The sequence below is a fragment of the Garra rufa genome, chromosome 17 (assembly GCF_049309525.1).
Source record: "Garra rufa chromosome 17, GarRuf1.0, whole genome shotgun sequence".
Taxonomy (NCBI): Eukaryota; Metazoa; Chordata; class Actinopteri; order Cypriniformes; family Cyprinidae; genus Garra; species Garra rufa.
The window spans coordinates 37197688-37213033 of record NC_133377.1 but is presented as its reverse complement, the minus strand read 5'-3'; the positions used below and the strand labels follow the sequence as shown (position 1 = coordinate 37213033).

Here is a 15346-nt window from a genome sequence, read left to right as displayed (position 1 = left end):
GCTTGTTTGTATCTCAATTCTGAGAAAAAAAAGTCAGAATTGTGAAATAAAAAGTAGCAATAACATTTTTTTATTCAGTAAAACAACAAAAAGCAAGATTTGTGATTTTGTGCTCATCCAACATTTTCCATCGACTTATAGGAATTATATTTCTTGCATTAAGAATATCAAGACATTAAAGTGGTGTTTTTGTGTTTTTTCACAGGCTAAGGACAGTGACGATGATGAGGAAGTCGTTCATGTCGACCGAGACCACTTTATGGATGAGTTTTTTGAACAGGTAAACTTGATCTTACAGCAAACATCATCATATTCACTTACTATTTATGCAGATGTAGCTGATTTGATTTGATCAAGAGAAAAACAAACCATTTAATCAAACATTGAAGTATAATAAGATTCAAGTCGATTTTCAATTCAACTTATTAATGGAACACACTAAAAGTCTTTTAACATTTCAGCCGATTTAAAAACACTAGGCATCATACACGCTGACTTTGTAAACGGTTACAGAGAAGAAACTGGGCATCGTATGCTAAACGTTGAAGTACCAGACTTTCATGTTGCTCCAAATACTCAGTTCACTCAGAAACATAAGCTTTGTTGCTAGAAAACAATATGTGTTCTCAAAATATTAAATGTTTGATATCCTCTGACTGGATGGACTCATAGTCTGAAGCTAAAAACGTCTGTGCCCATCAGACACTGTGTGATTTTCTGTGAAATCTGTCAACTCCCGACTGCACAAAACCTGCAGACTGACTCTGACTTTTTAGCAAAGGCGTAGACTGCAAATTGTGGCAATCTTTTTGTTTTTGTCTGTATTTCAGCCTTTACATACTCAGTCATGACTCAGTAAATCAAGTAAATTCAAAGAAATATTTAAATCTAAAAAAAAAAATTAAAAGCTCTTCTTAAAAATAATCAAGGCATAGTTTTCATATCAGCACGATATTTATTAATTTTTATGCTGTTCACACTGTAATCCAGTTTAGTTTCTGCATGCTTACTCACTAAAGATTAATATTAATATCAAAAAGTTTCTACAGCTAATATTTCATGCAACAAGATGTACTATAGTATCTGTAATAAAGGATAAGGAACTATTATTAAAATGTCAAAATATATTATAGCCGATTTAAAAAAGATGATTTTATTAAAATTATTATTAGAAATTATTATTACTAAATAAATGCAATTATTAAATTGATCTACATTATTTAAGCAAGACAATATGCAAGTAGATGGCCATTTAGATTTGGCCCTCTTTTGTATCATTTGCAAATGTCACTGTATTGATGGATTATTTAACGCATGTTCTCGTAACAGGTGGAGGAGATCCGTGGCTGTATTGAAAAGCTGTCAGAGGATGTAGAACAGGTCAAGAAGCAGCACAGTGCCATCCTAGCAGCACCCAACCCTGATGAAAGTGAGTTCCTCCCATCAGCACACATCAGTTTGCGTCTATGAAAAAGCATTCAATGTGGTTTAAAAATGAGCATTCGGCCTAGAAGGTAGTTCCTTTTAAGGACACTTACTGTACTGTATGTGACACCTCATCAGTGAGACAGTCAGGCATGCAGTAAAAAAAAAAAAAACAATGTGCAAATTTGACATGCTTTACCGCCCACATATCTATCGTTTCACGCACACAAATACACCACTTGGACACACGTCTGTGAATGCATTTTTACATTAGCAATCACCTCCACCCACGTCTTCAACATTAACAGTGATGCACCGGATATATTTGCCATGTCTACTATACTGCTCAGTCTTAAAGGGATAGTTCAATCAAATAAGAATAATTTGCTCAACTTCTTTACATAAAAGTAAAATATGACTTGTGTGCTATATTTAAAACCTTTGCAAGGGGAAGATTTATTATGGAAGCCCGTTTCCGCTGCTGAATAAAAGTCAGAATTGCCAGAATTTTTCAGTCAGTATTGTGTGATATAAACTCGCAATTGCGAGAAAAAAGTCAGAATTGTAAGATAAAGTCGCAATTGTGACTTTATATCGCAATTCTGAAAAATAATGTCACAATTGTGATATAAAATGAAAATTGCGAGAAAAAAGTCCGAATTGTGTGATAGAAACTCGCAATTGTGCAAAATTAAGTCAGAATTAGGAGATATAAACTCTGAACATATCAGTCTTTTTTTCTCCTCAGAGTTGTGACTTTATTTCTTGCAATTCTGAGAAACAAAGTCGCAATTGTGTGATATAAACTCACAATTGCAAGAAAAAAGTCAGAATTGTGAGATATAAACTGGCAATTGCACGTTATTAAGTCAGAATTGTGAGATATAAACTAGCAATCCTGTGAACATATCTTTTTATTTTTTCCTCAGAACTGGACATTATAGCTCGCAATTGTGAGCTTGTATCTCACAGTTCTGAGAAAAAAAGTCACAAACTCGCAATTGCGAGAAAAAACGTTTATAGCTCACAATTCTGACTTTATTTCTCGCAACTGTGAGATTATATCCCGCAATTCTGACTTTATAACTCACAATTGTGAGTTTATATCTTACTATTCTGAGGAAAAAAGTCTGAATTGTGAGATATAAACAGGCAATTCTGTGAACATATCAGTCTTTTTTTCTCCTCAGAACTCGACTTAACTCGCAATTGCTAGTCTATATCAAACAATTCTGACTTTTTTCTCAGAATTGACGCAATTGTGACTATATCGCAATTCTGAAAAATAATGTCGCAATTGTGTGATATAAACTGACAATTGCTAGAAATAAAGTCAGAATTGTGTGATAGAAACTCGCAATTGCGCATTATTAAGTCCGAATTGTGAGATATAATTTCTTAATCCTGTGAACATGTCTTTTTTTCCCCCTCAGAAGTGGACATTGTAACTCACAATTGTGAGTTTGTATTTCACAATTCTGAGAAAAAAAAGTCATAATTGCGAGATACAAACTCGCAATTGTGAGAAAAAAAGTTTATATCTCACAATTCTGACTTTATTTCTTGCAACTGTGAGATTATATCCCGCAATTCTGACTTTATAACTCGTTTATATCTCACCATTCTGAGAAAAAAAGTCAGAATTGTGAATTATATGACGCAGTTCTGAGAAAAAAAGTCAGAATTGTGAATTATATGACGCAGTTCTGAGAAAAAAAGTCAGAATTGTGAATTATATGACGCAGTTCTGAGAAAAAAAGTCAGAATTGTGAGATATAAACTGGCAATTCTGTGAACATATCGGTCTTTTTTTCTCCTCAGAACTCAACTTTATAACTCAAAATTGCTAGTTTATATCAAACAATTCTGACTTTTTTCTCAGAATTGTAGCAATTGTGACTTTATATCGCAATTCTGAAAAATAATGTCGCATTTGTGTGATATAAACTGACAATTGCTAGAAAAAAAGTCAGAATTGTGTGATAGAAACTCACAATTGCACAAAATTAAGTCAGAATTATGAGATATAAACTCTGCACATACTTTTTTTCTCCTCAGAACTGGACTTTATAACTCACAACTGCAAGTTACAGTCAGAATTGCGACTTTATATCTCACAATTCCATAAACTGCCATAAACTGGCAATTGAGCATTAAGTCAGATTTGTGAGATATAAACTCGCAATCGTGTGAACATATTTTTTTTTTTTTCCTCAGAACTGGACATTATAACTCGCAATTGTGAGTTTATATTTCATCATTCTAAGAAAAAAAGTCAGAATTGCGAATTATATGACGCAATTCTGAGAAAAAAAAAACTGAATTGTGACATTAAAAAGTTGCAATGACCTTTTTTAATTTTTTTATTCAGCGGCGGAAACAGTCACATAGACTATTTTTGTGTGCAGACTGTATTTTTCAGGCCATCAAAGATGTAGATGAGTTTGTTTCTTCATTAGAACAGATTTGGAGAAATGTACTGTAGCATTAAGTCACTAGCTCACCAATGTATCCTTTGCGGTGAATGGGTGCCGTCAGAATGAGAGTCCAAACAGCTGAGAAAAGCATCACAATAATCCACAAGTAATCCACACAACTCCAGTCCATCAGTTCAAGTTTTGAAAAAGAAAAAGATGTGCGTTTGTAAAAAATAAATAAATTCATCAAGGCATTTTAACTTTAAAAATCGGAGTCCAAAATCTATAACATTGCTTACTCCAGTGAAAAAGGCCATCTTCTGTTGTCCTCTCTCATCAAAATCCATCGACTTATTTGTTTAGAACTGTTTTCGCCTGTTTGATCTGTGCATATTTCTCTCCCAAATCAGATTAGATGACTTTTTCATTGAAAAAGCTTTATGAATAAAATGTTACAAATGTGGTAACGATGGGTTTGTTTTTTTACAAACACAAAGCTTTTCGCCTCACAAGATGTTAATTGATGTGCTGGAGTCGTATGAATTGCTTGTGGATTATAGTGACGTTTTTATCAGCTGTTTGGACTCTCATTCTGACGGCACCCATTCACTGCAAAGGATCCATTTGTGAGCAAGTGATGCTAAATTTCTCCAAATCCTTTATGATGAAGAAACAAACTCATCTTTATCTTGTTATGATGGTGTGAGGGCGAGCAGGCCTACATTCTCAGCAATTTTTCATTTTGGGGGGAACTACTCCACTGTAACACATATATAACCCCTAAAAAATAAGCAAGCTAATGCAGGAAAGTTGCAAAGATTGCAAATTCTATAAAGCATTTATCGCTTTCGGAAAGCACCAGCTCCATGACTTGACTGCAGCTGTGTGGTAAGATATATGAGCTCATTGGTGAGCCTATTCAAGCCTTTCTCCAATACCTTGCATTTGCGCCACCCACTCTACAAAAGAGGCACTGGCACCACATCGCTTCAAGTGTTTGTTAGACCCAGCCCACACACCTCATAGTGCACCAGCCCACACGGCATCTATAGAGGCGGTTTCTTCAGCTCGGAGTTCTCAAATGTTGCTAAAAAATCCTGCTCACCTCATCTTTCCCCAGCAACAGTCTTCACTTACGGCAAATGTCTGTGAGTGTCCGAGTCATTCCAGTATTGTGAGTGACTAATGTGTGAGGTCATTCTGACAGAGCAGCTCTTTTAGTAAATGTGCATTTGCAGTAAGCCGACTGTCAAATCGATGAAGTTACAATAGTATTTAATTAAGAAATGCGTCTCTTACTTGAATAGGTACTCAGACATAGCTTCTAAATTGACAAATAGAAACACGGAGTGTAAATTTTAGATGCAACAATGACATTTTTGCCATTAATACACCTTATTGAAGCCAGTGTGCCTTCTGAGCTGCCTGGCTGAGTTCAAGAAGTCCACAGCCTGCGAATGACTCAGCTGCTATAGATGAATCTTTAATAAATGATGTCTCGCTGTGTCTGACAGTTGTTTCGGTTTCATACATTTGACTGCATGTGATTTGTTTTGCATGGTTTCTTTGTTTTTCTGTTACGTTGTTGCATGCATGCATAAGATTATTTTCTGTTTTGTTTTCTGTTCTCTTTTTTCTGTTTTGCTTTCCTCCCTGTCTGTTTTCACCATGCTGCATGAAGGATGAAGGGAGCCTGTGGAAGTTGAGTGTCTGTCTCGATATCTGTGTCAGTGTGAACCAGAAACCCGAGGAGAGATGGAGAACATATTAAATAAAGTAATTCTTAAAGGAACAGCGCACTCAAAATGATAAGTTGCTTTTTGCAACTGTTTGATTAGTATCACAACTTAAAATGTTTAGAATAGGTAATAATGTGTTGTTTCAACTTAAAGTGTTCATGCTTTACTTACACTGACAGTCAAAAAGAAAAGATTTTGAACAGTAAGATTTTTATGTTATTTTTAATAAAGTCTTTTCTGCTCACCAAACTTGCATTTATTTGATTTAATGTACAGCAAAAACTGTAAAATTTAAAATAACTGTTTTCTATTTGAATATATTTTAAAATGTAATTTATTCCTGTGATCAAAACGAAATTTTTAGCATCATTACTCCAGTTTTTAGTGTCACGTGATTCTTCAGAAATCATTCTAATATGCTGATTTGCTGCTCAAAAAAACATTTTGGTAACACTTTACAATAAGGTTCATTAGTTAAACATTAGTTAATGTATTAACTAACATGAACTAACCATGAGCAATACATTTGTTAATGTATTTACTAATCTTTATTAACGTTAGTTAACGGAAATACAGTTGTTCATTGTTTGTTCATGTTAGTTCACACTGCATTAACTAATGTTAACAAAATTTTAATAATGTATTAGTAAATGTTGAAATTAACATTAACAAAGATTAATAAATGCTGTATAAGTCCAGTTCATTATTAGTTCATGTTAACTAATATGGTTAACTAATGTTAACTAATGAACCTTATTGTAAAGTGTTACCAACATTTTTTATTAATATTATTATGAATACTTAAAACAATTGAGAACATTTTTCAGGATTCTTTGATGAATAGAAAGATTCAAAGATCAGTATTTGTCTGAAATAAAAATTTTGTATCATTATACACTATACCATTCAAAAGCTTTTTTGTTTGTTTGTTTGTTTGGGAAGGAAATTATATAAATGAATACTCTTATTTAGCATGGATGCTTTAAATTGATCAAAAGTGATGATAAAGATATTTATAATGTTACAAAAGATTTCTATTTCAGCTAAATGCTGTTTTTATATTCATCAAAGAAACCTGAAACAATTATACTCAGCTGATTTCAACATAATAATAATAATAATAATAATAATAAATGTTTGAGCATCAAATCAGAATATTAGGATCATTTGGCTGGAGTAATGATGCTAAAAAATCAGCTTTGAAATCACAGGAATAAATTACATTTTCAAATATATTCAAATATAAATCGGTTATTTTAAATAGTAAAAGTATTTTTAAATGTTACTGTTTTTGCTGCACTTTGGATCAAATAAATGCAGACTTGGTGAGCAGAAGAGACTTCTTTAAAAAAACATTTAAAAAAAAACTTTTGACTGGTTGTGTAATTATTAGTTAACTTTAGTTAGATATTTAAGTTGTTTCAACACATTTTAAGCTGCAACAGCATTTTTTACAACGCCGACAAACGTGAATGGTGATTTATACTCTCATGCTCCAAAAATGACTAAATGAATATTTTTAGTAGTCATGTTGACTACTTTTATGGTATTTTTTTGTACTTTTTGGTTATAAATCACCATCTGCTGTCCTTGTATGGAAAACGATGCCTAGACATATTACGTAAGATCTATTTTTGCAAAATCTAAATGACATGGGAGTAAATTTTTAAGTTGAAATTGTCATTTATAGCTTTTAAAGTCTAACATTAGTTGTTCTCCTTCTAATATTCTCCTTCAGTTTCAGTGTATGTCGTGTCGTGTGTGTTTGTTATTGATCGAGCTTGTAATGTTATACAGTCCAGTACTTACTGCATAACATGTATAGAAACATTCAAGGTTCATTGCCAAGGCCTATTTCTATTTTTTTACTGCAGAGGGCTTTGAATTGAGTCACAGGAATACATACAAAAAGGGAAAGACAGAAACTGCACTGTCATTTTTCGTTTAGCAATCTTACAAAGACAGGAATATAATCTCAGTTGCTGATAAATTCATGGCTCAAACTAACTTCTGTGTTTGCTGCTTAGATCCTTAACCAAAACTGCAATACCATCCCCCTTGCCCTCAAGTGATCCAGCGTTTATTGTGATCTCGGTAACATTTCTGGGTCAGCGCTTCTCGACGCTAATCCACAACATCTATGTTAGCAGCCCAAGATCTCCATTAAAATACCACCGCCGCACAACCAAAGCATTTCGTATTATCCCTTTACTGAGGTCACTCTAGTTTTTACATACTGTACAAAGCTAAACGCTGTGCAACGTTTGCCAGGTTGCTAAAAGATGAACAAATCCCTCTCTTTTCAGCTGCAGATGTGACCTTGAGCACAAATGGTAACCTCTGTTGGCTCTATGGGTGACTAATGGTTACCTCTTTGTCCTAGTTCATTAATGCATTTCACCCAATCAGCTTAAATGACTAAATTAGCCATCAGAATTATAGCAGCCCTTAAATATTCTCCATGCCGCCCTGCAGGTGAATGACGTTAGCAAGTGAAAACTTGACAATTTGACAGCATTTTTGCAGTCTGGGTGGTTTGTGTTGTATGTTCGGTTTTCTGAAGCAAACATAAAAGTATTGCTGCGAGTGCTTACTTATTTGTTTGAATGTTTTGCTATAACTGTATTTCGCAGTAGGTGGTGGCCAAAAATAACAAATAACCCTGCAGAAATTACATAATCTTTAGTAGACATCAACAAACACCATATGTTACATAGAATTCAGGTTCGTGCGGTTCATTTATATATATTAAATCTCTAGTGAATTTACATTAAAATAACATTAGCTGATAAAATATACTAGTCAATAGTAGGTCAAGACAGTTTAGGATTTGGATTTGTGAAAAGCATTTAATAAAGGGATATTTTGTAGATTTAGTGCGCAATTTTTCTGAAATACGAAACCTCATTTGCTTGTGCAACGGCTTTGCTTCTGCAAATGTGTGGCAAATGCTAAACCGATGCAAATAAAATCACATTCAAGAGCTATTAAAGTGCTGGTTAGAAGTCATGTTAAACAGTGGGTGTGACAAGAAACATCCTCGTCGGTCAAATCGATCTCTCGACCACATGAGCAAAAAAAAAAAAAAAAAAAAAAAGCTGACATGAGACGACAGCTTGTTTTCATAGAGCAGGGCTGCATTTAGCTGTCTGTAAGCTCAACAATAGTGTAGCGGTGTGCAAATATTGTGATGCAAACTCTGTGACAGGAGATACATTACACTTTTGTTGAATCGATGGACAGGGGAACCGGCCACACCCTGACTACTGCACTTTAACACACACCTGTGACTAAACAAAGCATTTGTTTTACAGGACAGCATTGCTTTTTAAATGCTTTGTTAGTCACGTATTTATCAGTCAATATTCAAGTATTTAATTTATTGTTATATTTATTTTGAAAGTTAATTATCTGAGAAAGAAAATATGTGATGCGATCTGGGAAAACCCGTTGGATGTTGCGCTTGGACATTGTCAGGAAATTTGAAAAATAGGTTGAATTTCATTTTTTTGTCAAAATTAGGTTTTCATTAAATTATTATTCTATAATATCTGGTTTATCATCTCAGGGCTTACTTTTCTGTGACTTAAATTAAGGAGCACAGTAAAAATGTCTAAATAATAATCAAAAAATCTGATTAAAAAAATAGCCTTCTTATTACAAGGTTATATTTGACTTCTTAAAGTGATTTTCAGGGCAATTTGTTTTTACCATTGTAATGGCATTTTTCTAACTTTATAAAAAGTATATAATCTTTTATGTCAAATTTTTTAATAAAGATATATTTTTAAGCTTTTTAAAATGTCTAATTAAAACGACAGAATAAGAACAAGTAGGATAAGAATAAGTTACCAATATATATATTTACATACAAATATAAATATTTACCAACATTTATTATCAACATTATCATCATTTTTAAATTCTTTTGAATTATAATTTTTTTATTATTATTAATGAATTTACTTTGAAAGTTTATAATTCTCTGAAACAAAAAAATACGGTTTCCATGCAGAGTTTCAGATTTTTCTAAAAGTTTTAAAAATCCTTTTTATGCATAAATGCGTACATATAATATATACAAAGATATACATTAATCAGTACCAATTTGGTCAATTCAACATGTTCCTTTGGTTCAAAATAAATCAGATAACTAAAGAGATTGAGAAAAATAGAGAAATTCTGGCAATTTTAATCTTTCGGGACTCCTAAAAATGAGGAAAAGTAATTAAGGACAACCAATTAAAAAGTACAAAGCTATTATTATCTATCTTTCAAAAGCTAAAAAAGCAATCATCCTTGGTGACAGAAAAGTTCCCCTAATTGAGGAATCGCCCATATATACTATGAAATGACAATCAAAGTGATTAATTACTGTGCGCAACGTATAGACGTATAATTTATCACTCTTCTCCCACTCGCCGCCCACCATCTATCCCTCTGAAAGTGATCAGCACGAGTCACAATATTGATGGCCAGAAGGAGGCGCCGAGAGATTTGAAGCGTGCGGCTTGTATAAATCCCTCAACCAGGCTTATTAAAGCCTTTTTTGTGATTATGTGTTCTATAAATCTATATACACATAGTTAAATAAAGGGCAGTAGATATTAAAATACTAAATTTGAGACTAAAAATCGCTGGCAGTCTGTGCACATATATTATAGCAAACATTTCTGTACGAGTTTGTAAGAGCATTATTCCTCTTAATAAACGCACAAATACTCCCTAGTGATGAAGTGTTATTGGCATTAACACTCGTAGTGGAAGAAATGTCATGGTCATCAGACTGTCATGGCTGGAGAAATGAGAGAAAGTAGCGAGGGATTGGATTAGTCAGAGGAGAGGAGAGTGTGTAGGTGGGAGTTGAAAAGGCTGAGGTGGTGTCCAGGGAGTGAATGGCACTGCAGTAACTATCAATCAACATATGACTGCAGCCTGCAGTCTGTACACACATCCACCGCTTAACCACAGACACACACGCGCTTTTCCTCTTTAAAAGAGCAACAGCATTATATGGCCTGAGATCTGTTCAAAGGTTAAACTCATAAACACTTAAATCTGTGTGTCATTCATTCATTCAATCTCTCTGATATCTAATCTGTCTATCTAGCTATCTAACATTTGTTTCTATCTATCTATCTATCTTACATTTTATATCTATCTTACATTTTCTATCTATTGTCTATCTTACCTTTTTTTCCCTCTATCTATCTTACATTTTTATTGATCTCTTACATTTTCTATCTATCTTACCTTTTTTCCTCTATCTTACTTTTTTATCTATCTTACATTTTATATCTATCTTACATTTTATATCAATCTATCTTACATTTTTATCTCTTATATTTTCTATCATCTCTTACCTCTTTTCCTCTATCTAACATTTTTATTTATCTATCTTACATTTTATATCTCTCGTACATTTTTATCTATCTTACAATTTTCTATCTATCTATCTTACATTTTATATCAATCTATCTTACATTTTTATCTCTTACATTTTCTAACATCTCTTACCTTTTTTCCTCTAACATTTTTAATTATCTATCTTACATTTTATATTTATCTATCTTACATTTTCAATCTATTGTCTATCTTACCTTTTTTCCCTCTATCTATCTTACTTTTTATTTATCTATCTTACATTTTATATATCTCGTACATTTTATCTATCTTACAATTTTCTATCTATCTATCTATCTTACATTTTATATTAATCTATCTTACATTTTATCTATCTTACATTTTCTATCATCTCTTACCTTTTTTCCTCTATCTATCTAACATTTTTAATTACCTATCTTACATTTTATATTTATCTATCTTACATTTTATATTTATCTATCTTACATTTTCAATCTATTGTCTATCTTACCTTTTTCCCTCTATCTATCTTACTTTTTATTTATCTATCTTACATTTTATATATCTCGTACATTTTTATCTATCTTACAATTTTCTATCTATCTATCTATCTTACATTTTATATTAATCTATCTTACATTTTATCTATCTTACATTTTCTATCATCTCTTACCTTTTTTCCTCTATCTATCTAACATTTTTATTTATCTATCTTACATTTTCTATCTATCATCTATCTATCTTACATTTTTATCTATCTCACATTTTTATTAGGGATGCTCATTTCGGTTAATTTTCCTGACCGACAACCGCTGCTCGTTATCCGATCATTAACCGTTAACTGATAAAATTAGAATAATGAATTCGTTTAAAATAAAAATAGAATGCACGAGTATCTGTGATGATACATAAAAATACAAGCAAATGTTTTCAGAATGAAAAAAAAAAAGAATAATATAAATAGGCCTACACTAAATATGTATAAATTAAATAACTACCTAATTAAGATGACAAAACTAAAACACACTGAATCCTTCTATGCGCTTTGAAGAAAGGTACCGGTCTTATTCTTCTCGTCGGACATAAAAATATATAGCAGGCCAGCTTATACCTCAGTTTTTAACATGTGGACATGCTGTACGGATAGACTGGGACGCTGTCTGTTAACGCTTAGATCCGTGACAAAAACACTTTACAAAAATCCTTTCAATTTGCGGTTCGGGTCTTTTCATCCACTAGTCATATGTGGAGAAACGTGTTTTCACAGCGTTCAATAGCCAATCACAGACATTTCTGTTGATTACATTATAGCAATGGCCAATCAGAGGCGGCTATGTTACGATCCTCTCACCACCACTCAAAGTGCCGGTTTCAGTTCTGCTGAATTCTATACCTCCACGAACTCTCTCATTAAAACAAAGAAAGTGTAGACATGATGTAAATAAGAGATTCATTGTACAGAGTAAAGGTTTTTTTTTTTTTACTTTTTATTAACTTTGTGAGATTGCGATTAACTACTACAGTATTGTATGAGTGACCGCTTTCCAGTGATTGTAAAAGGAGAACGCACTTTTTAGACTATAATTAATTCAGAATTTGAATACATTTATTCATGGATTCACTCTCTGATAACCCAATATCGCCATTGCCATCATGTTGCATAGGCTACTTACACGAGTTACACAAACTAAGAGAAGGTAAAGCAGGTGCTTACTCAACGAAATATGTCTGGACAGCCGCACTTTTACACGCGCCCGCGAGTAAACATTATTTTTTCTTTCACCATGCAGCAAACTATGTTGTAACTATGCTAATATATATATATATATATATATATATTCTTTATTATTATTTTTTTTTTTTTAACCGTTTAACTGATAGTAATAATCGGTTAAAATTCTTACTGACGGTTAACGGTTAAACGGTCAATATGAGCATCCCTAATTTTTATCTATTATTTACAATTTTTATCTGTCTTACAATTTTATATCTATCTTACATTTTATATCTATCATCTATCTATCCATCTTACCTTTTTCTCTATCTATCTATCTTACAGTTTTTGATTATTTTTCTAACATCTTACATTTTCTATCTATATATAACATTTTATTTATCTATCTTTCATTTTATATCTATCTATCTATCTTACATTTGTATCTATCCTACATTTTCTATCATCTATCCATCTATGTGTCCCACCTTTTTTCTCTATCTTACATTTTTTCTCTGTCTTACATTTTCACAATCTTATATTTTTATTTATCTACCTTACATTTAATATCTATCTCTTACATTTTTATCTATCTATCCTACATTTTACATCTATCCATCTTACATTTTTATCCATCTATCTAACATGCAACCAGTGCTCATTAACATTGAAAACTCAAAATGATGTGCATTTAAACACCTTCTCTTTGTATTTCCCTGTGTTTTTGTTCTGCAGAGACCAAGCAGGAGTTGGAGGACCTCACAGCTGACATTAAGAAGACAGCCAATAAAGTGCGCTCTAAATTAAAAGGTATAAAACCAGAAATTGTAACTTTACTAGCACTTTTAAAACCCTATATAATTGTTTTGAACAAAAGTAGTCAAAGTAGTAGATACTTATGTGCATTTTAGCAATCACACATAAAAATATCTGAGATCAGTTTAAGATGGTGGATATACAATCTTACAGTGTTCTCCGACTTTTTGAATTCAGCGTGAGAAAATGAGAAAAGTTCAGGTCTATTAAGTTTTAAGTTTAGTCTTCTAAAGCTCCTAAAACCTTCATCATCATGTAGGCAAGGCTAATTTGGACACAATCTTTGATTCTAAAGGCAGCCACCTGAGGCCAAGGGAGTTCAGCTACACAAAATTCAGAACAAGTAGGGGTTTTGACTAATCTCTTTTGAAGTGCTTTCCTTCTGAAGTTTCTCAGGAAAGGACAAAAAGTTACACTCCACCCTAAGCATAAGATAACATTTTTCAGTAACTAATACAGTGACACTAATATAGTGTCCTATTAAAAATTCTTTTAATTATACATTGAGAGAGCTATCAGTTAGCATTCTCATTCATCTCAATGGCAGCTGATCGACCAGAAGTAGATGATTTATATCCTGCCAGATTTAGAGTCAATCACCTGAGCCATAAATGCCATGTGACTGATCTCTTCAGAAACCGCAGGAAAATAATATTATGACAACATTGATTAGCTGATGGCAACACAAACCCTTCATTAGCCTATATATTTTTTGAAAATAATTCACATTAGTATTTTTTTTATCAATAATAATAATATTATATTTATATATATTAAATTATATATTGGGTAAGGAGTTATGGTTATGTTTTTATATTTATTTATATTTAAATAAAATACTTATATATATATATATATATATATATATATATATATATATATATATATATATATATATTTAAGAGATGCACCGATTGCAATTTTTTTGGCCGATTCCGATTTTTCAGTAAGTGTGACCTGCCGATTCCGATTTTTGCGGATTCCGATTTTTTTTTTTAAGAACTGTAGTGAAAGCATAGGCCTATACAGAAATATTTTCTTTAATTAAATTTATTTTATAATAAAATAAAGTATTAAACATTACAGGATCTTCTTACAACAAAATAACTTTAACAACAAAATAAAGTGCTTTGTGCCCTCGAAAAAGGTATAAAATTAGTTCCTGTAACTAACATAGTATAGTTATACTAGCAAAAAATTTTATTAAAAAAGAAATGAATAAACATTACAGCATCTTCTCATAGTAAAATAACTTTAACAAAATAAAGTGCTCTGAGCCTTGAAAACATTAGAAATAAAATGTAAGCAAAAACTATGGCAAGGAAACAGAACAAAACTATGGCAAAACTATGACAAGAATGAAAATGGCAATGAAACAAGAGAAACGCTTAGTAGAGTCCGCACAGCAAAACAATACTTCGCCGGGGCCTTACGGGGAGTTACAGTTATGTATTTATATTTATTTATATTTTAATAAAATACTTTTAAATATTGTAAATAAACAAGTAAAATAAAAACATTATAAAAATAATTATAAAATATAATTAAAAATTATTAAAAAAAAAAAAAAAAATATATATATATATATATATATATATATATATAAATAAATGTGCATATAATTTTAATAGTATTGGTTACACACACATATATATATATATATATATATATATATATATATATATATATATATATATATATATATATATATATATATATATATATATTATTTTAAAAAAATGTTTTAAGAATTTTTATTTATATTTTATAATAAATTAATTTCATAATGTTTTTATTTTACTTGTTGTTATTGATGTAACTTTGAATATATTTATATATAATAAAAATACAATATTTAATGTTCCATGAAT

At 31.6% G+C, this 15346-nt stretch overlaps 1 protein-coding gene across 1 annotated transcript in view; it reads left to right on the top strand.

Annotated features, from left to right (window-relative positions):
- Positions 1-211: 211 nt before the first annotated feature.
- Positions 212-15346, top strand: part of stx1b (syntaxin 1B) — a 30583-nt gene continuing 15448 nt past the window's right edge. Inside the window, exons 1-3 of the mRNA XM_073821349.1 lie at positions 212-280; positions 1330-1429; positions 13395-13557. Coding sequence (XP_073677450.1) covers positions 260-280; positions 1330-1429; positions 13395-13557 — 284 coding nt within the window. The 5' untranslated portion in view covers positions 212-259. The remainder of the gene's footprint in view (positions 281-1329; positions 1430-13394; positions 13558-15346) is intronic.